The sequence below is a fragment of the Rattus rattus genome, chromosome 10 (genome assembly GCF_011064425.1).
Source record: "Rattus rattus isolate New Zealand chromosome 10, Rrattus_CSIRO_v1, whole genome shotgun sequence".
NCBI lineage: Eukaryota > Metazoa > Chordata > Mammalia > Rodentia > Muridae > Rattus > Rattus rattus.
In genome coordinates this window covers 3,313,971-3,337,769 of record NC_046163.1, presented here as the reverse complement: position 1 = coordinate 3,337,769, position 23,799 = coordinate 3,313,971, and the positions used below count along the sequence as shown (strand labels likewise).

Genomic DNA, 23,799 nt, shown 5'->3' with positions numbered 1-23,799 from the left:
GATGGGTTTGATCAGCTCCAGGGAAGAAGTCCTTAGCTAGGGCAAGGTGTGGAGGTGGTAGGGGAAAGGTACGTGAGTGTACATCTTTAAAAAATTGTAGTGGGTAAATACATAACATAAACCCGCCCAGAAAAACAGAGCAAGGCTTGAAGTTTAAAAACCCATAACAAAATAGAGCTCTAACTGTAAACTACAGAAATGGCCTAAGGAGCAGCAGGGCAAGTGCATCTTGAAATGCCTGCTCTGCTCCCGTGGGCTGAGGGCGTGGACACTGGGGTTTTCTGGTCGTGCTGCTGCTGGGTCCTGGTCTAAGGAACTCTGTCCTTGCTTTGGCCTCTTCTTGAAATGAGCGAGCCTGAGAGGCTTCCAGCCAGTGCTCCCTGCGGAGTTCCCAGCAGAAGGCTGCCCCAGGCCATTGACTCCTGGAATCTGCTTGTGCCTTGGTCAGAGCTCATTCGTCCATCTCACCAGCCAGAACCTCTTGAAGCAGAGGGCTCCTCCTCCAGAGTCCTAGAGGACAGACTGTGACTGCTCAACATCCTCCCTCCCTCTACAGAGCCTCCCACAGGTGGGGAGGAGACCTGTGCTGACCATGCCTTGTCCTTACAGACCATGTGACCCCCATGAAGTCCCTAACCCTTTCTGCACCTCCATTTCCTCGTCTGTTAAGTGTAGGGTACGGATAAGTCAAGTTATAAGGCTTCTTCAGCTCCCGTAGTCTGGTCTATCCCTGGTAACTACCCAGAACTCAAGTCAGGCCACCCCCCCTTATTAACCCTTTTTCTTGTGGGGACTCAAGAGAGTAGTCCAGGCAGTTCTGGGGAGCAGGTGTGGCCAGGTGATGGAGGATATTCCTGGAAGCAGGCAGGGCCACTTTGATGCTGGCCCTTCTCGGATGCCTCTCTATCCCAGGACAAAGAATGGATGCTGTGTTGAGAGCTGATTTCTGGGGCCTGCAGTTGTGGGAGGTGGAGGCAGGCACAAGTTTGCAGCAGAGCTGAAGGGAAGAGAGTAGCATTCAGATGGACATCTCCTGCCCGTACCCTGGAGGGTCCATGAAGGAAGCATCTTGATGAGGCAAGGCAACTCCTCGAGGCAAGCCCTTTAGTCACATAGCCACCTGAAGTGGCCCTGTCACTCCGCCATTCCATCTGGAGGATGACAGGATTGGCTTGGCAGTGCTGGCTGAGAGGGCAGTGCCACCAAGATGGCGAATGGGCCTTAGGCTGGTGCCCCTTTCCATTGGGTGGGGTAGCCTCTCAACCCTTTTGAGCTTCTATCCCCAGTAACCCAGGGCCTTGTCCTTGGCTACTGAGGAAGCGGGACTGCCAGGGTGTCATGGAAAACCATGTTGGGACTAACCATGGTGCTTCTCCAGCGAGGACTAGAAGAGGTCCCTCTGCTTCATAGAGGGAAAACGATAGCCCACTGCTGCCCATGTTCCTGCTGGGCCTGGTACTCTGATCTCAGATGGCAGTGCCCACTTGTGGCCCCAAAGGGCCATCTGCTTAATCAAAGGCCCGTTCCTTTTGACCAGGACCCCAAGGGGTCCAGGCATTAGGCCTAGTACTATTATCATGGAAGTCACTGCCCAGTGCCTCTTGACTTAAAGAAAATTTCCTCGCATGGTTCTATCCTGTGGCAGAATAGGAATATCCTACCTCCTACATAAAGGGTACTGTTGGGAGTAGGTGTCTAAGCCAACCACACTCAGGCACAGTGTTGGACCACCTTTGGAGGGGGGCTGTGGTCAGCCGCTGTGTCTGTTAGGGTGGGTGTCCAGCTTGGGCGTGGCGGGCAGTGTTGAGATCAGAGCTTCTGGTAGCCAGCGAGCATCAATATCACCATGCAGGAGAACGCAGGTCCGGGATGGGCAGGGCGGGCGGCGGCGCTCTCCACCATCATGCTTGTGCCTGGAACCAGCAGCAAGAACGGTGTTGGCCAAGTGAGCCTCCCAGCCCTACCCTTGCAAAGGAACCCAGAGGCCTCTGGAGGAAAGTCATACAGAGGCCTTAGAGCTGAGGACCAGTGGTGTTCTCGGCTTTACCCATGCAGCATTGGCCTTCACTCTGGGTCTCCAGCCCCTTGCATTCCCTAAAAGAGGTGCACTCCCTCCTGTACCTTGGGATAGCTCTAGGGTAGGGAGGGGACAGTGGCACGGGCACTATTCATTGCCTGCCTTTTCCTTCCTCCTTATGGGGGGGTGCGGTCTAGGTTAGAGTTGGCTCTTGGGGACAATTCCTTGACTAGTATCTGGTGGACCAATACCACTGAAGGGGATAGGTGGAAGGGGAAGGGAGGGGCAGTTACCTCCATTTCTCACAATGTGGACTTCTGCTGGGATCCCATCCCCTCCAGGCCCTGTGGTTCGAATCTGTACCAGAGCGTGGCCAATGTCTTCGGGTACTGGTATTTCTATCCAGTTCTTGCTGGTGAGATGGAGCGTAGGAGTTGGGTGCAAGTCATTCTGATACAGCATCTGTGGGGTAGAAGTTTCCAGATACAGCCTCCTGGACCCTCAAGAGGTCCTTCTTGCCTCCTTCAGTTGCTTGTTGGCTAAACTGCTCACTGGTGGGAGGTAAGTGTGCCAGCAGCTGACCCCCCAGCCCATCCCTGCCCTGCCCTTTATGCAGCCGTACCGTGGACCTGTTTTTACAGTTTCTATCATGCTACTGTGAACTACCCAGAGCCCCAGTGCTTCACGTCTCTCCCAGCCCCAGATGCTACATTGCTAAGGGATTGTAGGTCTCCATGACCACTGGAAAGATGGGAACCGTTTCTCCTTGGGGCAGGCCTGTGTGCCCTTTCTTACCTTGTAACCAGTGACCGTAGATTCATTTCGGAGAGGAACCACAGGGTCCCACTTAAGGCTGAGACTGGAGCTTGAGAAAGTCCAGGAGATGTTGCCAGGAGGTCTCCGTGGCGCTGCCGGGGGAGGGGGGATTGGAGACACTGCTGCATGTTTCCATAGCCACCCTTTACCACTAGCTGGTCCCTCTCTGATGCCCACCCATATGGAAGGAATTCTCAGAACAATCTGTCACTATGCAAACCCAGACATGGCCTCTGAGGAGAGGCCATGATCATGTTCAGTAGGTCCTCCAACCTGCTTCTGCCTGGTGCTGACCATGTGGCAGGAACAGTCCCTACCTCATGACACATGCCTTTCCCCACCCTTGGCACTCACGGGGCTTTACGGTCATGGCATCAGCTGAAGGGCTAGCGGGTCCAGTGCCGGCCCGGTTGTAGGCCCTCACGGTTACGTGGTATTTGGTGTTGGGGTTCAGGCCAGTGACTCGGGCACTGGTGTCTAGCCCTGCTGTCCTCACTCGGTCAGCGGCTGCTTCGTTGTCCCCGGCTTTCCAGTAGCGAATCTAAAGGGAGCAAAGCTTTTGACTACACAGTCTCCATGCTTCTCTCTTACTCTGGCTGGTTTCCTGGTAAACACTAGTTTGATAACCTGCACACTAGTCAGGTGACCCAGAAAGCATGGTCATGTGACTGTGAGGCCTGCATCTATGGCTATTCAACAGTGTCTACTCCCAGGAAGCTGTCTGGGATATAGGAGGAAAGAGGAAATAGGTGGAGAGATGAACAGAGGTGAGAAAGGCCTATCTATTGTCATCCTTAAGCCTTCCAAAGCTTCCCCCTATCACTTAGGCCATGCTCAGCAAGCTCATTCTAGTACCAATGGAGTGCCAGGGTCTACTGCAGACCCGTGGATGCCTCTGCCTCCTACACTTCAGATCCCCAGAGCCAGATCCCTGGCTCTCAATGTGATGTTCATCTCATTCACTCCAGTGCTGCTTGGTACACATGTGTGCTTGCAAAATAGCTCTACGCTCAGTGCCCAGTAAACACAACTCCAGTCACCAGTGGACTATCAGACCTTAATAGTCTTTAATCAAGGGTTAAGAGGGAACTAGCGGGGCGGGCAATGGGGGAGGTGGGAAGGGGACACCCCATAAGGAAGGGGAGGGGGAGGGGGATGTTTGCCCGAAACCGGGAAAGGGAATAACACTCAAATGTATATAAGAAATACTCAAGTTAATAAAAAAAAAAAAAAAAAGTGGAACTAGCTTCTTCTCCCAGTGGTCTGTCTGACCTATTGTGCTAAATTAAATCAGGAACCAACCCTGGGAACCACAGCCTGATAGCAGGCTCTCTCTCTCTCTCACAATATTGGGCCTGGGTTTTTCCGTCTTCCTTCCCTCTTGATCCTCTCAATGAGGAATCAGTGATCCCAGGAGGAATGACTGTAAGCTCTCAGCTGTTCCCACTTACTCTGGAAAGCCTAGCCCTGCCTCTTTCCGGCCCCAGTTGGTGCTCACCTCATATCCCAGGAGAATGCCGTTCATGTCTTGTAGCACAGGTTCCCAGCTCACGTTCATCTCTGAGGATGAGGACCCCTTGGCCCAGACCTTGGCAGGGGCCACCCTGGGCTCTAGGGACCAATAAAGAATGGGCATACGTTGTTACCGAGATACCTCTGTATCCCACAGAGTGACTGACCCTGACTAGGACTGTATCTGCTTAGGATTGGGATGGGGGAATCCCAGGGCCCAAGATGAAGCTCAGAGCTCAGGATGAAGCCCAGGGGATACACGTGCACCTCAGGCTTGCTTCTCCTCCCATAGGGCATCCCCTCTCCTTCCCTGTGCCAGGGAGTCAAGGAGGGCCAGGCCCCAGGCCCCACAGCCCACCTTCCTCTGCTGAGTACACTAACGCAGTGAGGCTCTCGGGCCCATCCCCCCGGCGATTGTAGCTTCGGATCTTGACCTCAAAGGGTGTGTAGGGCTGGATGCTGTCATTGCTGTAGACGAAGTACTGGGCATCAGCGCCAGGCACCCGGGCGGTCTGCCAGCTGGAGCTGCCTTGCCTGCGGAAGGACAGCAGGTAGCCGAAGCCGTCTCCGTTCTGGTACTCCCGTGACATGGGCTGAGGGCAAGAGCATGGCATGGGCCAGGGGTCGTGGGTACGAGTCCCTACCCATCCATCTGACTCCACCCAGTCTTCACCCAGACCAGTGGCCCTGGGATGTCCGCGCCTCCCCAAAGGATTCGCGGGGAGGAGAGGGGAGGGAGGGAAGCTGCCAGCTTCCAAGTGAGACTTCAGCAGTCCTTTGTGTTGCTGCCACTGTGTCTGGAGACAGACTATATTATGGGAGGGAAAGGGAGCATGACTCCCGAGAGGCAAGATACCGCCCACTTACAGTCCAGTTGATGATGAGCTCTCCAGGGGCTCCTCCCCCTCCACTGAGTCCCGATGGTGCCACTGAGGGGACTGTCAGGGTCAAGGAACACAAACGTGTCATGTTAATGGGCAGAAAGTGGGGGGGGAAATCTCCCAGCCTGTGCCTGGAGATCATCTTAGGTGGGGTGTCCTAATTTATCTTCCCATAGCCCTGTGCACGAGTTGGGAGTCAGACCAGCCTGAGAAAAATTTCCATTTTTTCTGTGCTTCCTCTGCCTAGCCATTTAACCTTTCTGGGCCCTGATTATACTCTCTGTGAAGATGATGATGTCTCTGTCAAGGTGAAAATAGAAGGATTTAAATGTGAGGCCAGCAGCATGGAATGGCTACTCTTATATGTTGTCCTTACCCCTGTTGGCTTAGCTAAAACCAGAGACCACTTTGCTTTAGTTGATGGGAAAAAGAAATTTTGAATGGCAGTTAATGCAAACATCAACAAAACAACCAATTTTGTTAGAGAGTATTCCAAAGTTATTTTACTGATCTCTCTCTCTCTCTCTCTCTCTCTCTCTCTCTCTCTCTCTCTCTCTCTCTCTCGATAGGTTGAATCTCCCTGTCTTTAGTATTAAACAAGACTGATAAACACAATGACGGCTTCCATCAGCTCCCCGAGGGCCAGGGCAGTTAAGCAACTTGTCCAGAGTTCACACAGCGGCTAACACATAGCCCACCCAGCTAGACGTGAACGTCACATCCGCTCTTACAACTTTAAAGATCCTCACTCTCCCCTTTGCACTGTGCTTGTCTGTGCTCACTGGTTTCTGAGATGCTAGAACCAAAGAGACCCCTCTCACCCCACATCCCTGACAAGCTCAGCCAGAAAGCATGCCTTCTGGAATTTTCTACTCCAGATGGATGCCAGATTAAAATGTCGAGTGATTCCAGAGCCTGGAGAGTGAACCTGGATCAGGTAGGAGACATGGAGGTGGACCCTCCACCACACACAAGCACAGGTCTGGCTGGATAGAAGGAGGGGGACAGGATCCTGACCATGATGCTCTTGTGTGATCCCAGGCCCTCTGCTGGGAATGGTCAGAGCATAGCAGGTGCCTCTGGGCAGGTGAAGGCCACCCCTGTGCCCTTCCTGGTTCCCTCCTCATGCTCTCCCCTGCACTGACAAAGGTGAGCTTTCACTGATGGTCACAGGCAAGATCATCATGGCTCCTGCTCCACTGATACACAGCTAAGGAGGGCCTGGAGTCTGCCTGCCTCTCTAGCCCCCTGCATGGCACATGTGTGTAAACGCCCACACGAGTGTACACACGCACACAGACACCTTCCCCATTAGCTGATTTCTGAAGTTTGTGTGCACTTAAAATACGACTCAAAGTTCTTGTCCTAGGTTCAAGATGAGGCTCCCCCAGTGCGACCTTCTTCTCTTGTTCGAATCAGCTCTTCTGGTTTTAAATACTTAGCCGAAAACAATGACTACGGATCTGCCTGTAGGCGTGCTCTTCAGCAAGCGGTTGGGATCAGGCAGTCTGTGCAAGCAGCGGGTTTGCCTCTTAACTTTTCATCTTTCCCCCTATACACCAGGGAGCCCAGGCCTGGTAAACAGATTGGGATTTTGTTTCCTCTTCCTCTGCTGGAGCGCCCTCTGCTAGGACTCCCCCACTCGCCCCCCCCACTCCCATCCCCCACCCCTTCTTTCCTCTCCCCCGCTGGAGCTCATTCCGCTGGAGCTGCCCCCCACTGAAGCTCATTCCGCTGGAGCGCCCTCTGCTGGGACTTCCCCCGCTTTGCCCCCCCAACCCTCCACCCCTTCTCCCCTTCCGCGCTGGAGCTCCTTCTGCTGGGACTCTCCCCACCTTCCCACCCCCACCCCACCCCGGCGCTGTAGCCCCTTCTGCTGGAGCTGCCCCCACCACTGAAGCTCCCTCTGCTGGGGTTCCCTTTGTAGTGAGTTCTCTTTAGAACCCCAGACACTCACCTGCTTCCTTGGTGCGGATTTTGCTGGAAGGCCCGCTGGGCTCCCCAGTGCCCAAGATGTTGCTAGCTGAAACCCGAAACTCATAGTCCATCCAAGGCATGAGACCCAGCACCTGGGCAGTCTCGGCATTACCCTCGATATTCACAGGATCTGCAAGGTCCCAGGCAGTTAGCGGCTAGCGTCCATTTATGATGAGGGCAGGTTCTGGGCCCACGTGATCTTGTGGGCTCTGTCCTCATCCTGGTCCAATCATACGCTAAGCCCTCGATTACCCTTTGAAAAGCTAGTGAGCTCTGATGCCACAGGGCCTTTGCCAACGCTGTGTGCCCCTCACCCCACACATGCTGAGCATGACTGCATTCTCTAGCAACAATCCTCAAAGGCTTCAAGGGCACAGACCAAGGCTGCCACCTCCAGCCTCCCTCTCCACGTGGTGCCTCATACTTACTGGTCCGAACCTGCTTCCATTTCCCCGAGGGTGGAGTACGAGCTTGCAGCGTGTACTTGGCAATGGGGCTGTGGTTGTCAAAGCCACGACTCCAGCTCAGCTGAACGGTCGTGTCTCCGATGTCTCTCACCACCACACCCCCTGGGGGACCTGGGGGACCTGTACCAAGAGGCAGAGCACACTGGGTCAGAAGTGGGCAGCTCCCAATTTGAGTCAGTTTAATCCTAGACTCAGCTTGGGCTGACTCAATGTCTAGACGGGGCATCGGAGGGCCGGAGGGATTGGGTGGGAGGCCAGAGGATGGGGACAGAGAACAGTGAGGAGTGTCTCAGATTTGAAGACTTACAGAGGCTGTCCTGCACTTACACAGATTTTCCCCTGCACTGAAACCGGAACTCCTGAGCTCCTGAGGCAAAGTCTTGGGGGTGTTTGGGGTACGTGTTCATTCTTGAGTATGGCTTGGAAGAAATAGTCTACTCCTTCAGACCCCACAAAGAACTACACGGGCACTAACCAGATGTGTCCATCTCTGTGGCTTCTGTCAGCTTTCAGGGAGGGGAGAGAGGTGGGGAGAGAAAGGAAGCCTAGAACCTCCCTGAGAACTGGGCGGCTGATTTCCATTACCTCGGACCAGGACTGTGGCCTCCTTGGATGTACCATCTACCACAGTCTGGGCCATGCATGCGTACTTCCCTCCATGGCGTAGCTGGGCGTTGAGGATAGTCAGGTCCCCAATGGTCTCCTTCTGGGCACAGGGAACAGCAAGGTATGAAGAGTTAGGAGGAAACCCTGACTCATACAATAGGCTACAAGACAAAACGGAGCCTGGATTCCCTCCCTGACTCTGTGCCTCAGTGTTCCTATCCATTCAGTGGGAAGAATGAGCTACTTGGCACCACTGAACATTAAAATGTGTCCCATAAGACAGCCTTCGTGAGGCAAGTTAATGACGGCATTTGTACTGGGGGAGAGGGACGGTAGCAGAGAGAATCTCCTGGGGCACTTGGAATGCTAAAGCTTGATTCTAGCTTAGAAGGGTGGTCCTTGGGCGGATGCAGGATGCAGCTGTGGGTCCTAGGATGATCTTTCCCGGCATGGCCTCGGGGGTCAAGGGAAACTTTGGAGAGCCTGAAGGTGGTGATGGCTGAGGCCATCTCAGGTACCCCGGCTTATCGGGAAGGAGGGAGACTTATGAGGCCTCAGGCCTTACCGCACTGGCTCTCCGGTAGTGACCTCCAGGCTTATCGAAGTCAATAGGGAAATCATCCAGGGTCCAGGTGAACGTGAGGTCCATAGTGGGGTCGTGCGAGGCATGACACTGTAGGGTCAGGTTGTCACCCACGTTGATGTCAGCACTGGAGGGAGCCAGAGTGATCTTGGTTGCATCTGCAGAGCAAAACAGCGACAAAACAGGGCTCTGGGAAAGTCCCAGGAAGGAACGAGCCTCTGGCCTATTTGTGAGCAGCCAGATTCTGGAGGCTGGCCAGAGGTGGTCCCAGGAGAAACAGGATTCTGAGGTAGCCTTGAAAGTAGAGGCATAGGGAGCCAAGAGCGGATGGTTGGCAGACAGCATCCCAGCAGCTGAGCCCGGGTCCGAACACACCACGGTCCTTACCTCGCACGGACAGGATCCCGGTACTGTTGGCTTTGCCCATGAAGTTCTCAGCAAAGCAGGTATATTTGCCTTCATCCGATCGGCTGATGTTTCTGATGATCAAGGTGCCATCGGAAGTGACAGTCACTCTGCAGCAAGGACAGAAGAGATCTAGTCAACACCGTGGTCATTGGAAGGGGACTGGCCCCTAAGAAGCCATCTTGGCTGCGGCACACGGAACCTACCTGGTACTGTTCCCCAAAATCTCAGTACCCTTGCTCCAAAGTATTGTAGCTTTTGGAGCTGCGCGAGGCTGGCACAGGATGCTGATCTCTCCGCCTCGAGCTGCAGGGATCAGCCGTCTCACAGGGTTCTGCCTGAAGTCTGGGGCCAGAGCTGCAGGAGACGGGGTAGTCAAACACTCACCCTCAAGGTATCTACCCAGCCACCTCAATTAAGATGGCTGCTAGAGACCAACTTCTCAAGTGGCAGCAACATCTCTAGAACTCGTCTTCCCCTGCATCATCACCTCCTGCTCCACTCGTCCCTCACACACACTCCAACCACCTGTCTTGCTTTCAATTTTCCCTTCTTCTTTTAAAGATTTGTTTCCTTTTGCTTTACGTGCGTGGGTGTTTTGCCCGCACGGATGCCTGTGTACCACCTGCATGCAGTGCCTGAGGAGACCAGAAGAGGGCGTCAGAGTCTCTGGAACTGGAATTACAGGTAGCTGTGAGCCACCACGTGGGTACTGGGAACGGAACCACAGTCCTTCTCCGAGAGGAGCCAGTGCTCTTAACTGATGACTCATCTCTCCGCCTCCACCGCCCCTCAACTTTCCTTTTAACCCTCTGAAGTTGCCAAGTCGTTCCTCCTTTAGTATCTTTGTGTCTGCATACATAAATTACGTCAAACTCCCTCAGATTTTTACAAGTCCGTCTCCTTCAGGTCACAGTCCAAACGTGACTTCCTCAGAGAGTCTTTCCTGACCCCCACTCTTCACCCCAGTTAGATAACTGGTTCACCTCAGAACCACTGCTATACTGGATTTTTTTAATACCATACTTTTAGGGTTATCTGGAATGAATTTTGTCTTAATCTGTTCCTCTCCCTCTATTCTTGTACAATAAGGAGATCTTTTGTGTTCGTTCCTCAGAAGATGTTGAGTATTGGTTGAATAAATGAATGAAAGAATGAGTCTTGGGGCTGGAGAGATGGCTCAGTGGGTCAGCATGGACCACCCTTACAGGGGACCTGAGTTTAATTTCCAGAGCTCAATGGTGGCCCACAACCGTCTGTAACTCCAGTTTCAGGAGAATCAACACTTCCTTCTGACTCTTATAATGTGATATACATTCAAATACAGGCATTCGTACAAATAAAATAAAAAAGTCTTTGTTGAGCTGTATTAGACTTAATGAAGGCTTCCTGTGTTCCTCTTACAGCAGAGGAACCATGCCTTGTAAGCTCAGGTGGCTGGTGTTTCTTGTCCTGGTCAAAATGCCAAGCCTGCAGCATTTCACCCTTTGAATTTCACCTCCCCTCAGAGCAGTGTTCAAGGACACTTGATTTTTAAATCTGGAAACTGAGGCAGAGACTCAGGTAACTTGCCACAGCCACAGAACGTAAGGAGTTAGGTTAAATAGAGATCAGATCTTCTCACTGCAGCGAGTGTTGGCTTTATTCAGACACGTCTTTGGAGAACTCTCTGTGTCTTGAAACTGGTGCTACCCGGGGGCCATTGGCAAACAAAAGAGAATGTATCCGTGCATGTCAGCGCACGTGCGTGTGAGCATGTGTTTGGAGAAGCAAAAGCTCAGACCCAGCCGGACACAGCCTTCGTGCTCCAGGGCTGTCCCTGCCCCCTGGACCCTTTACCTTGTACAGCCAGCTCAGCACTGGCATAGATGGTGCCATGCTTGTTTTCAGCCACACACTGGTACATGCCAGAGTCCTCCAGGCTCAGCTTAGAGAATCGCAGGTCCCCAGCCGAGACCTCCACCCGGTTCTGTGCAGAAGAGCCAAGGTAGGGCAGGGAGATCAGGATCATAGGAGGACAGGAAGGGACCAGGGGGTGGTGGTGGTGGTGGTGGTGGTGGTGGTGGTGGTGGTGGTGGTGGTGGTGGTGGTGGTGGTGGTGGTGGTGGTGGTGGTGATGGTGGTGATGGTGGTGGTGGTGGTGGTGGAGGTGGTGGTGATGGTGGTGGTGGTGGTGATGGTGGTGATGGAGGTGGTGGTGGTGGAGGAGGTGGTGGTGATGGTGGTGGAGGTGGTGGTGATGGTGATGATGGTGGTGATGGTGGTGATGGTGGTGATGGTGATGATGGTGGTGATGGTGATGGTAATCGTGATGGTGATGGTGTGGTAGTGATAGTGGTGTGGTGTGTTGCAGAGCTGTAAGCTAACAATCCTCACAATGAGGGCTTATGAATATAGGCCAACTTCAGGATTGCCTGGTACTTTAGGTCTCCTGGAGGCTAGGTTTAGGATCACATACATCCCTGGTTGATGGTGGGATCCCAGATCTGGGATGCTACCTAGGTGACCCACCTGTGGCCATGTGTCTCTCCATGAGAAGAAACACCAGAACTTCCCAAGGCCCAGCAGGGTAAGAGGGTCAGGCAACAGAAGAGGGTGGTCGCGTGGGAGGAAGCCCTGGTTTCGTACCTGGGAGGCCAGAGGTTCCCCGTTTCTCAGCCAGCGCACCATGGGCCGGGGTTTGCCTGCTGCTGCACAGCCCCAACGTAAGTTGGAGCCAATGTCGGCCTCTGTGTCTGAGATCACCTTTAGCCACTCAGGCTGAGCTGTGGGGGAGAAACAGGGGATTATACGGCTGCAGTACTTGTAAGTGACAGCAGAGGGCGCTGTTGGTATTCTGGGATAGAAAGGACAAAGAAATGGGGGCAGGGAACTGACAGTCTATGGTTGTGCCAGCCGCCGCTTTAGCAACTAAATCTTTTGAAAGACTTGTGTGCTTTTTGTATGCCCCTGCTAAGCTCTGAGAAGGATTCTCCAACTATGCTTAGTAGTCCTGGGAAGGGTCAGAAGTCTCTAGCAAGAGGCCCCCCAGTCTCTTGGATTTTCCCCGCTGTTTCCTCAGGGAAGGGGGAGGAGTCTCCAGCTCTGTACCTTGCACGATGATGCGTCCCTGGACGGTGTCACGACCCTTGGAATTCTCTGCCTCACATTCATAGGTACCCTCGTCTTCAAAGCTCACGCTGGGGATCTGCAGGGTGGGTTCAGCTGTGGCCCACTGAGGGGACAAGGAACCATCCACTTTGCGCCACTTGATCCGGGGAACGGGACTGACAGGGGAGAAAGAGCCAGAGGGGATGAGCTGAGCTGAGCATGTTCCTTGTGTGTCCATAGAGCCTATGCTCACACTCGTGGGACATCCTGAAGCACTGGACAAGGTGAAGGGGACTCCTGTTTGGGAAGGGACAGACCGGAAGAGGGCACTAACAAGACTAGGAACATAGGCTTTTATGGGTCCCTTTTACTAATATCCTGCTTTTCCGAGGCACTTCAGTTACTAGTAATTTGTATATTAAAATGGGCCAGGGAACCAATGGGTCCAGGGGTTGACATGTTCCCCTGCCGGATGCTCCTTTGTATGTTCCCTGGAAGCTCGGTAACTTCCCACATAGCAGTAGCCAAGGAGACCTGTCCTAGTGGGTCCCTTTTCCTGGAGAGCAAGGAAGGGAAGCAAGTCTTTTTGTTGCAATTCATGCCTAATGTAACATTCATGCCACGCCTGTTAAAACGCCAAGCACCACTCTCAGGGGCTGGTATCCATTGACTCATCTGATCTTTGTAACAACCCTACAGGGCAGGCACCGTCCGCCTATCAGTCATAGAGCTGAGTCTGAGATGTTAGGTGGTTTGCCCGAGATCTCCCAGCCAGCAAGTGTTGAAGCTGACCTGTGAGCCAGCAGGATGGCTCACACTGTGTTTTCTGCTGCTAGCTCTGGGTGCTCCTCAAACTGCCCAGGGCTCTCATTTACTGTTGGGAGGACCACTCGACTCCCTTGTGCCTATAAAGCCCTTGTGTGTGATGTCTCACTGGTGAACTTGTTTTATAGGTAGTGGGTGATGCCTGCTTTGTGCCCAGGACTCTGTTAGTCTACTGACTTTGTTCTCTCTCATTCTGGGATCCCATCTACTCTTGAGGGGCTTTGAAATGAAAGCCTACCTGGGCCAGGGCACTCTGGTCCCTCTGGTACTTACTTCCCAAAGGCAAAGCACTCCAGGGTGACTTGCTGCCCAACCAGTGCGTAGGTCTCCGGGGGGAACCGGGCTTTGATACTGGGAGCGAAGAGTCGGGGATCTGGGGGACGGAGAGAGAGGTTGTGTGAATCACACACAAAGGACTCCAGGGAGGTGCTTTGTGTAGGGCCCGTGCCTTCCAAAGCTCACGAATCTCCAAATAAATGTTTGGAATCTCCAAATATTCCCTTTCCCGTGGGGGCCTGGGGCAAGGGTCTGAGACCTGGCAGCCGGGCCTCATACACGCTGAGCTGCAGTTCTTAGGCCTGGTGGAAGACCATTTCCCCAAAGCCCTGTGGACTCTTTCAGCCCCCTCCATTACCCTAGATCCTGACCTTCCGCAGCCAGGTTGAGCTGCGCGAATTTGCTGAAGACACTCTTGGTGGAGAAGTCCATGTGGCTGGTAGCCAGACAAGAGTAGTTGCCCAGGTCTGAGGCATTGGTCCGGGCGATGTACAGGTTTCCTGTGGTCTGGGACACGAAGTGCCGCCCATCCGTTGGGATGAAGTTGGGGAACTCGTTGAGGAGCCAGCGGTAGGACAAACCTAGAGAAAAAGGAGTGTGAGGAAACAAGGGATCACAGGCGATCTGGGCAGGACCCCAAACATGCTGCGAACTCTGTCTCCTCATGAGAGCTTGCAGCTCTAAACAAGGGCTGGGGGTGTAGAGGGAAGAGATGACTTCAGCTCTCTCCTCACAATGCAAGCTAGGGACTGTGAACACACTCTCAGTCCAGCTAGGAAATTGCAGAACCATTTAAAGACTTGCTACCTCTTGTTCTGATTTTCCTCTCCAGAGAAGTCCTTTCTAGTACACTCCCCCTCCCAGTCTTGTGCTGGTCCAGGATCCCCACTTACCTGGGTAATGGGCAGGCGGGTTACAGGGCAGCATCACCCCCCAGCCCTCATGAGTTTTCACGGGGTCTCTCTCCTCCTTGGAGAATTCCTGTAGAACTGGAGATGGAGAACAGGGCTCAGGCACCGTCTCCTAGCATGCAGCTCCCCAGTTCCTCCTCCATGGGAAAGGAGCAGTTGCTAGCACGCCATTTGCTGGCAGGAAAGCCTGGCTCGAGGCTGCCACCACCTGTCCTTCCTGGGCACCTTCTCCTGGCCCCATCTCCCCACACCCAACATCTTGGCTCCCACGGATCTCACAGCCGAAGCGGAGGACAGCCTCCTTGCTGACCACAGTGCCTACTGGGTTGGAGGCTAGGCACTGGTAGACACCAGCATCCTGTGTCTTGGTGGGGCTCATGATGACCAGGTTGCCCCCCATCAGCTGGTGACGGGAGCCAGGTTCCAGGTTCATATCCGTGCCATTCATCTTCCACCTGTAGGGGGGTGAGAGTGGGAATGGGAGTTCAGGACCAAATGGGTAAGACTGATGTAAAGGAAGCCTATATGGCTGCCCGGGGGCCTCCCAGCACTCATGGCTGGGGCCTTACCTGTAGGTGGCTGGAGGGCTAGCACGGGCGCGGCACGCCAGTGTCACCTGATCCTCTGCAGACTCCTCTGGGAATAGCAGGCCAACGGGTTGCTCTTCGAAGATGGGTCCAAAGGTAGCTGGGGTTCCCTGGGCAAAACTCCATCCTGCAAACAGAGGGTACCAACCACTATAGCTCCATGTCTGAGGCAAAGTCCAAGGTCAAGGGCAGAACTTAGTGGGGATGCATCCTTTCCTGTGTTGCCCAGTAGGTGGCCATGGGCCACTTGTGGCTGTTGAGGGTTTGGAATGTGTCTAAGGAACCATAATTTAAATTTAATTTAAATTAAACAGGCTGGGCAGGCCCCATCAATCTACCTAGCATATTCACTCATCTACCAACAGTCACTTATTAGGCACTTGCTGTATACCTGGAACAGGTCTGTGAAAATGAACCAGACACACAGTCCCTTTCTTTGAAGGGCTTTGCAGCCCAGGGAAGGAAACAGAAGACAGACAGTACAGGGCGCCATGTTGCAGAGTGCTTTAGGGACAAGATTCAGTGAGACTCTCAGGAAACATTGTACAGCTGTGGCACGTGAGAAGTCACCGGCAGGGAACAGGGGCAAAGGATGTTATGTGTTCCTGGAGTCCAGTGCTCTCCGGAGGGCAGTGTAGTCCAGTGAAAAGTGCTCATCCGGGGGCCTGGGCTGGGTCTCCTATTGGCTATATTACCTTGGGCAAGCTATAGACCTCCTTGGATATCGATCTGATGTTTTCCTATGAAATTCACTTCCACAACAGGGTCTAACAGTAGAAAATAGGGAGGGCCTGGCACAGGATACAAACTCCGCAACTGGCTGTCAGACCCAACTGGGGACACTGGCTGTGTTGTTAGCAGGTCGAACGGCAGCAGTTTTATGAACTGTGTCCTGTCTCAGGAAAGAGGCCCAATGGTCAGAGGGGCCGATCTGTGTTGGGCAAGAGGTGCTGCTTAGCAAATGGGTTTCACACCTGCCTTTCCCGGCACTGTCTCAGCCCTGGCCTTCCTTGCTTTGCTTGCTTTGTCCTGTCTCTCCAGCACAGGGTCAGCAGGCAGGGGACTGGACAGTACTTTACACCCAGATAGGCACAGTGGGGGGCTCCACCACTGCGGGATCAGGTGGGAGCCGGGCCCCCTAATTGGCTCCAATCTCTCCTGCAGCTGATTTCAGACCTTCCTTGTCCGGTGGGGGATGGGAAGAGGGAACTCCATTAACCAATTAGTGCCTTCTTTCTGGGCACATCCAGCTGCCAGCCCTCCTCCGAGCGAGCGTGGTCCCTCTGCCGCAACTGAGGGCCAGCTCTGGCCTCTTGGGAGTCCGGGCATCTGCTAAGCAGCCCTCTGAATGAGGAATGAGGCGGCAGGCAGGACTTGCAGAATGGTCTGCCGAGGGCTTCCCTGGAGTCCTGTTTGTGCCGCCCACCCCTCCCCCCCAGCTGCTTGTCACTCTCCCCTACTGCTGCCTGGGGCCTCAGAGGTGGCGCGTGACAGCGACTGCATCATCTCCCCCTGCAAAGCCCAGCTTAATCCGGAGTTAATGATGATGGTGGAGGGTAGGGACCCGGTCCCAGCTGGGACCACCTGGAGAGAGGGGAGGGGGAGGGTGGGAGGGAGGAGGAGGAGGGATGGAGAGGCTGCTGGGAACCACCTTACAACCTTGTACAGTAGCAGCTTCCAGAAACTCAGTCTGGGAGGTGGGAGGTGGGAGGTGGCAGAGCGGGGCCTGGGCACGGTGGGACTTGAAGAGAGTGTCTTTCTTCTCAGAAAAAAGCTTTTCCTTCTACACTCAGCCACACGCACACCCTTACACTCAGCCCAGTCTCCACATGTACACCCCTCCGTGTCTCACCGGCACAATGTTCTCTTATCACACATATGTTCGTATACAGATGTCTCTCTACGCCAATCAAATGGCCAGATATGCATCTGCACACACTTCTGTATGGGGAGGCCCAGCTGCCCATAGCCCGCCTGCCCATCCCATATGCATGTACTCAAGCATGGCTCTCCTCACTGATAATAATTAAGCCATGAGCAGAATTGCACAGTCGGTCCGTTTGCTTATACAGCTGCCCGATAGCACACTCCAAATCCTTTCTCAAAGTGCCTAAGAAGGGAGGTGCTTCTTCCTTTTCTCTTTGCTAATAGCTTATTCATGGCGAATGAAGTATTTTTCACTTTCTTTTCTTTTTAATTAGATTTTTAAATTTGTGTGTCATCCCTGTGCAGGGGCCATGCTAATCTTCTCTGTATGGTTCCGATTTTAGTATACGTGCTGCCGAAGCGAGCACAGGCGGTGCTTCTTATCTCTCCGACGTGGATCCTAACCCTTAGGAGAGTTTAATAACTTTCTGCACCTCATAGCAAAGGAGAAGTCTACCCTCATCCAGCCGCACCTTGCAGCCGATATTTTTAACCACGGTGGCTATGATTTCTGACTTCAGGTTTTGGGCACCCTCTGAGGTCCTGGCCCCACCCTGAAGGCCTGAAAAAAGTCAGAAGTTCTGGGAGTGAGACCCAGGAATCTGGGGTGAAAGAAACGCTTCTGAAAGGAGCTGGAGGTGAGGGCCTCGAGGTCCAAGCTGTGCCTCACTCACACCTGCACCCCACAGCTGGGTCTGGCCACAGACGCTCACACAGGCCACACTACCCCACAGCTGCAGACAGACCTGCCTATGCAGCCATACGTACAGCTGAGCACGTATGGCCACACACGTTCCCTGCTCCAAATGCCCTTATTCTCTGCCTCTGTTACTTTTTTTTTCCCCAGTAAAGACATGAGGCATTGCAGTGGAAGAAAGGAGCCAGAGAGATGCTCCGTGAGGGAAGATGCTGTGCCTTGCCTTGCCCTGGGGCGTGAGCGAGCGGTCCAGAGATCTCTTCCAGGAGCAGGTGAGCAAGCCAAGAACAGAGAAGCACTCGCCAGGTCTCAGCGAGGAGCAGAACTAGAATCGGGTCACACTGGGAGATAGCAGCCCAGGTCCTGGCCCTGGGCCTTTGGCAATTGCCCTCTGATGATTTGGGTTGGAATTCCCCGAGGGGTGCTCACACCTCGTGCTCCCGACAGGAGTGGGTTCCAAGAGAGGGGTTGCTGAGGACCCTCTCCTCTGGCCTTTCTCAATGGGAGTCGAGAGCAGGAAGTGGATGGATACCGGAGGAGGTGGAGGCAGGAGGGGGGACATCTAGATTCATCCACCTCCTCTCTCCCCACGGTAGACTGATACAGCATCTCGTTCTGTGCGGTCAGAGCCTCCCACCTTAGCCATTCCGCCAGTCTGGTGGGGATGGCCACTTCTCAGCCGCCCCCAGGAAGCACCCTGGGTGCAGGCTGGATTAGAGCATCAGGGACCTGGGGAGAGCCTCTGATGCCAGCAGAGACAGAGTATGGCTGTCTTGAAGGGTCATGGGCAAAAGGTGTGGCCTAATCTTCAGGGCTGCGGGGTGGGTGCTCCTTCTCCCTTGGAGCTCACTGGGGCAATAGAGACTCCTGTTGATTTGAATTTGGAACCCAGACCCAGCCAAATAGTAGCCAGCCGGCCCCTCAGCCGCAAGCCCCGGAGACACCCAGCTCCAGGGCGGGAACTCTCCAGCTCTGCTTGTTCCCTTCCCTGCCTTCTGGCAGCTGCTTCCCATCTCTGGTCTGAGCATGGACAGTACCATGGAGACTGGACCCTCTGTCAGTAACCCTGCTCTGCCTCATCTGGTTGCTCTCCACCCGACCCATCCCCATTCCCTTAAGGAAGCCCCTCGGCATTCTATGGTCTCGCTGCTGCCCCCTCGGGTCCAGGATCCTGGAGCTTTCTTTAGGAAAAATGTCCAGATATGATGGAGGTGTCCCATAGAGCACTTTGCATGTGGCAAGTAGGCTGAAGGCATCATTTTCATTTGATTCACGTTAGCTCATGAGTCCCACTTGGCGATGCCTACCACACTGTGCAGTGAAGTTCTACTAGAGGCCACATCTCTAATGGGTAGCATGGAGATCTGGCTGTGCCACACCATGCTGTGTGACACAGGGTAAAGCACTCAGCCTCTCTGGGTCATGTTTTTCTTCACCTTCAACATGGTAAAGATTCGTTTGCTTTCTTCCCACTTCAAATGTAAGGCAAGACTGTGCATGGGAAGACTTCAGCAAGGAAATGGCCTCAGCAATGCAGAAGAATTGCCACCAAAGTGATAATAATAATTTAACCCTATAATCAGCTGCTCTTACCTGGAGAGGAGACCAGGGCCACTGTGGCCAGCACCAGCAGCAGCGAGCTTGCCTTTTTCCTGGCGGGTTTCCCCATGGTGGGTCTTTCAGGCAGAGGCAGAGTCCAGAAGAGAGGAGCCGCAGCTCTGCTCCGGGAGAGTCAACTGGAGACTGAAGCACACCTAAGGAGAGAGGATGAGGGCGCTGAGCTGTGGGGCGCCCCTCCCAGCTGCAGGCACATCTGGTGAGGAACTTGCTCTCCTGCCTGGGCTGCGGAGCGAGCGAGCACTCATCTTCCTCTGGTCCCAGAGGAGGGAGGGGCTTGGCTATTACCATGGAGCTGTTCCAGCGCTGAGTGCCTCCCGCGCCCCCTGGGAGTCTGGTTCTGCCTGGTGCCCCTCCCTCCAGCCAGCAGGTGCTGATCAGGAAGTGAAAGCGGAACTAATTGGGAGGCAAGAACCCACCTGCCCGCTTGCTTGCAACGGTGAGCAGTGAGCCCTCTGTGTCAGGGGAAGCCCTGAGAGAGCCGGGCCTTTGCCTGGGTGAGGAGCTAAGGACATTTTCCTCTGGTACCTGGGGATCAAGACAACTCTCTTTCTGCTCTTCTTCCCGTATGGGGGCCATGAAACCCTTCTGGAGCTGCACAGTCTCTGAACCAGGACTGATTTTCTCAAAGTAAGGGAAGGTTCATGACTTAGCTCTGCTTCAGCCAGTGGTGCCCAGGTAAGGCACCTAGGTGTTTTGAATGGAGTCATGACCTTGGTCCTATCAGCCACACTCCCACCACCTGGGTCAGTGGTCCAGCAGCTTTTCTGGACGACAAACCTTAAGGCAACCCTCAGAGGAGCCTCCGTCTTATGCTGGGTAGCAGAGACTTGGTAAAGTCAGTCTGGTTGGGTCACAGGGAGCAGAACAGCAGCTTGGGAGATGAAGACCTCATTGGGAGAGGCAAGGGCAGGGACAGGGTCATCTCCTATCTACTTCCCCAGGAAGACTTCCTGACTTCTGGGACAGGGACTCCCAGAAGCTGCCCTGTAGGTGTTGGGGTGAGCCTGGTCACCACAGTGCATTCCTCCCTCTCAGAGCAGCCACAGGGCCAGAGCACCTGGCCACAGATTCTAACAGGCTACCCTGCCCTCCTGCCTGCAGAAGGTCTTGGGCAAGGCAGGTTTGTCCCCACCAACCAGCCATGCAGCCCTGCTCTCTACATCTGTGTCTGCTGTGGAACTGTTCTTTCAGGTCCCTCAGCTCTGGCTCTCTGGTGCTTCCTGAGCCAGCAGAGTCGGGACCCCTGCCCTGTGGGCTGAGAAGGAAGACTGTAGACGAATGTGGGCTCAGGATGTGCCTCATGGCCTCCCACGCCACTCACAGAAAAACCCCTCCAGCCCTCCTCCCCCTGGGCTGCTCCTACCTTTCCTGCTTCCGGCAAGCAAAAGGCAAGGGGGAGAGAGAGTGCCCAGAGCCTGCCAGGGGTGTGTGACAGGGATGCCCGGCAGAATCAAGAAGTAGGAGTTAGAGTCCAGAGGAGAAGCACTCCCTCCCCAGGTGACCCCACCTTCATTTTCTCTGCTTCTTGTCAGGAAGTGCGTCTGGTTGTCAACCCCCAATTGCCTCCCCCCACCCCCCATATTCTTGCTGCTCTTAGTTCTGTACCAGATTCCAGACATTTGGCATCTCTAGATTCCCCATCGTCCACAGCACCCCTCCCCCGGTGCCTCAAATCATCTCTCTAGGTAAGGTATCCTCAAGCTGTTCACACCTCACCTGCCTGGAAGTGCCCAAGATATCCCAGTCTGAACACAGAATTCAGCCGTCGATCATCTACAGCCCCTGCCTATGGGGCTGTTTGTCTCCAATGGAAGAGTCTCAGTCCCCTAACGGGAGAGGCTGTAGTCCGTCCATCGTTAGCGCACCATACTCAGCAAAGCGTCTGGCACGTAATATACGTCGCTTGGGAGTCGCGTTCAACTAACTGAGAACCTTGGTGGCCGTTCGCCTCCGGGAGCCCGTGGGACACACACATAACACACATGAGCATACGTGCATACTCACAACCGAGCGTCGTGTATAACCTGACCAGGCTGGAGGGAGGTCTTTGGTACTTTGTGGAGCAGCCCAGCAAACGGTACATGTGCCCCACCCCCAAGCACACCAAGGTCTCCAGGTCAGAAGGGCACCCAGTCACAGGAGATCTCACAAGTTAAACCTCTGGCTGCCACACAAATGCTGGGTATTGCCCTCAGCACAGGGAGATGCTGGCTCAGTTTGGAGCCCACCCACCTGAGGATTGCAAAACCCACAGGCAAGAGTTGGTAACACTGCCTTCAGCTTTGTTTTCATAAAGACTGACTTTGTCGTTAATGATGTGTACTGGTGTGGGTGTGTACATGTGAGGGCAGGTGCTCACCCGTGCTGGAAGAGGATCTCAAACCCCCTGGAGCTCGACACTGGGAACCCAGCTCGGGCCCTCGAAAGAGCAGTGCACACTCTTAACCACTGGGTTTTCTCTCTGACCTCCCTGACCTCATCTTGTCACAGCTCCATGGGCTTAGACAAGTTATCCTCCCTGGTGGAGCCTCAATTTTCCCATCAGCAGAATGAGGGTTATGTGAGCCTTGCAGGGTGGTTCTGTGGCTACACCTGTACTGGCTACCAAGTGGCCGTGATACCTCAGCGCCCTCTGGACCTGTATCAGTCTACTGTGGAGAGGGAGGGAGAGGACGGCTCTAGACGCCCCTGCCTCCTTCTCCTCTGGTTTCCACTTCCTGCTCTTGACTTTCCCAGGAGTCTTCCTGGTTGAGGAACTTGGAAATCATCCCTGGGACTGGAGAATCGTGGACTCTTATCTGGGCACAGAGAAGCTGCTCATCATTTGCCCTCGCCGGCCATGACCGGAGCTCTCAGTTCCAGCACAGTGGTTGGCTTGGGAGGAGATTGGGCAGTGGGCATTATCCTGACCACCCCAGAGCAAGGCAGAGATGAAGTCACAGTGATCACCTCCACCATGTAGTGGTCAAGATTTTGTGTTGTCTTTCTGGTGAGGTCTGCAGATTAGGGATAATCCGATCCCACTGCATGCACTAAACTTCAGTTTAATCTAGGATTTTTATCATCCATCAGCCTGACCTAAAAGCCCTGGGACCCGCTAGGGACCAAGCCCTTAGACGAGGCTTTGGAGATGCGTGTGGGATCAGGAAGATATGAGGTTTCTCCTGGGACCAACTGTACATCAACCAGTGTGATCAGATATGTGGAGCCCCATTGTCCTGGTAAACTAGGAAGGGCCCACATAGAGGTCCAGGGTGGAGGTTGGAGCTTTCTGCTTCTATGAAGGGGAGGCAACCAGAATCTACCATCCCCTGCATTCATTTCCAGCACCGTGAGTGCATGCATTTGTGAGCGTGTGTGTGTGTGTGTGTGTGTGTGTGTGTGTATGTGTGTGAGTACATGTGTGTGTGCATGTATGTGTGAATGCACATGTGTGTGAGTGCAGGTGTGTATGAGTGTGTGTGAGTGCATGTGTGTCTGTGTGTGAGTATATGAGTATGTGTGTGTGAGTACATGTGTATGAGTGCATGTGTGTCTGTGTGTGTGAGTGCAGGTGTGTGTGAATGAGTGTGTGTGAGCGTGTGTGTGAGTGCATGTGTGTGTGTGAGTGCATGTGTGTCTGTGTGTGTGAGTTATGAGTGTGTGTGTGAGTGCATGTTTGTGAGTGCATGTTTGTGTCTGTGTGTGTTGGTGTGTGTATGAGTGCATTTGTGTGTGAATGTATATGTGTGAGTGCAGGTGTGTGTGAGTGCCTGTGCGTCTGTGTATGTGAGTGTGTGTGAGTGCATGTGTGTGAATGCATGTTGTATCTGTGTATCTATTTAGTGCATTTGTGTGTGAGTGCATGTGTGTGTATGCATGTGTGTTAGTGTACTTGTTAACAATGTGTGTGAGTGCATTTGTGTATATATGTATGTGTGTGTGTGAATGTATATGTTTGTGTGTGAGAGTATGTGTGTGTGAGTGCATGTGTGTGTGAGTGAGTGCATGTGTGTCTGTGTGTGTTTGTGGGTGAGTGCATGTGTGTGTAAGTGTGAGTGCATGTGAGTGCATGTGTGTGTGAGTGTGTGTGTGTGTGTGTGTGTGTGTGTGTGTGTGTATACACGCCCTCAATGTACGATCCTCCTGTAGTAGGCTCTCAAACACTGGGGTCACAGGAATGTCCACCACATCCAACCCCATCCCAGTGTTCAGTGACCATGGGCCAGGCAGTAACTGACACACCCCTTTACAGCACTCCCTGGATGGCTGAGAGCGGCATGAAATTCGCTTTCAAGTTCAGAGATCAGTCACCTTCCTGCACCATCTGCTGTATGGCATGTTCTAGAAGGCCCAGGATGGAGAGGGCCTTTTTGTCAGAGTGAGGCAGGAGTGGAGTTATGCCAGGCCCAGATTGGCTCAGCCATCTCTGAGCCAGCCAAGTCTTGCCCAGGCCAGCTGCCTGGTACAAGGGTGCAGGCACAGGCTGTCACAGTCGGGCACAGGCTGTCACCATCAAGGGGCTGGTTCTGTGAGGCACTAGCATGGGAGAACAGGCCAGTGGAGGTTCAGGGGCGCTGGCTGAAGTCTCTACTCCAGGAAACAAAGGGTGAGGGGAAGGACA

At 53.8% G+C, this 23,799-nt stretch overlaps 1 protein-coding gene and 1 non-coding gene across 2 annotated transcripts; both read right to left on the bottom strand.

Moving 5' to 3' along the window:
- Nucleotides 1–49: 49 nt before the first annotated feature.
- Nucleotides 50–19,415, bottom strand: Cntn2 (contactin 2). Its single transcript, XM_032914805.1, has 22 exons — nucleotides 19,170–19,415; nucleotides 14,936–15,080; nucleotides 14,646–14,821; nucleotides 14,349–14,444; nucleotides 13,827–14,036; nucleotides 13,453–13,552; nucleotides 12,355–12,530; nucleotides 11,893–12,029; nucleotides 11,104–11,233; nucleotides 9,471–9,621; nucleotides 9,247–9,374; nucleotides 8,842–9,017; nucleotides 8,256–8,376; nucleotides 7,632–7,790; nucleotides 7,184–7,333; nucleotides 5,213–5,283; nucleotides 4,704–4,938; nucleotides 4,332–4,444; nucleotides 3,188–3,374; nucleotides 2,813–2,925; nucleotides 2,311–2,479; nucleotides 50–1,913 (listed from the first exon to the last, which is right to left on the bottom strand). The coding sequence occupies exons 1-22, from the start codon at nucleotides 19,243–19,245 to the stop codon at nucleotides 1,810–1,812; spliced, it is 3,123 nt and encodes a 1,040-aa protein (XP_032770696.1). The 5' UTR covers nucleotides 19,246–19,415; the 3' UTR covers nucleotides 50–1,809.
- Nucleotides 17,141–17,247, bottom strand: LOC116911882. The gene has a single exon (XR_004389396.1). It is a non-coding gene; the product is annotated as a U6 spliceosomal RNA (small nuclear RNA).
- Nucleotides 19,416–23,799: the final 4,384 nt, after the last annotated feature.

Bases quoted from the DNA above. Each gene is read 5' to 3' on its own strand.
- Cntn2 (XM_032914805.1), bottom strand. From the start codon at position 19,245: ATGGGGAAACCCGCCAGGAAAAAGGCAAGCTCGCTGCTGCTGGTGCTG. The intron at 9,622-11,103 runs GTAAAGGGTCCA...CGTCTCCTGCAG, and splicing joins TGCTGAGCTGGCTGTACAAG to CTCTGGCCCCAGACTTCAGG. The intron at 5,284-7,183 runs GTGAGTGTCTGG...TGACCCTGACAG, and splicing joins AATCCGCACCAAGGAAGCAG to TCCCCTCAGTGGCACCATCG.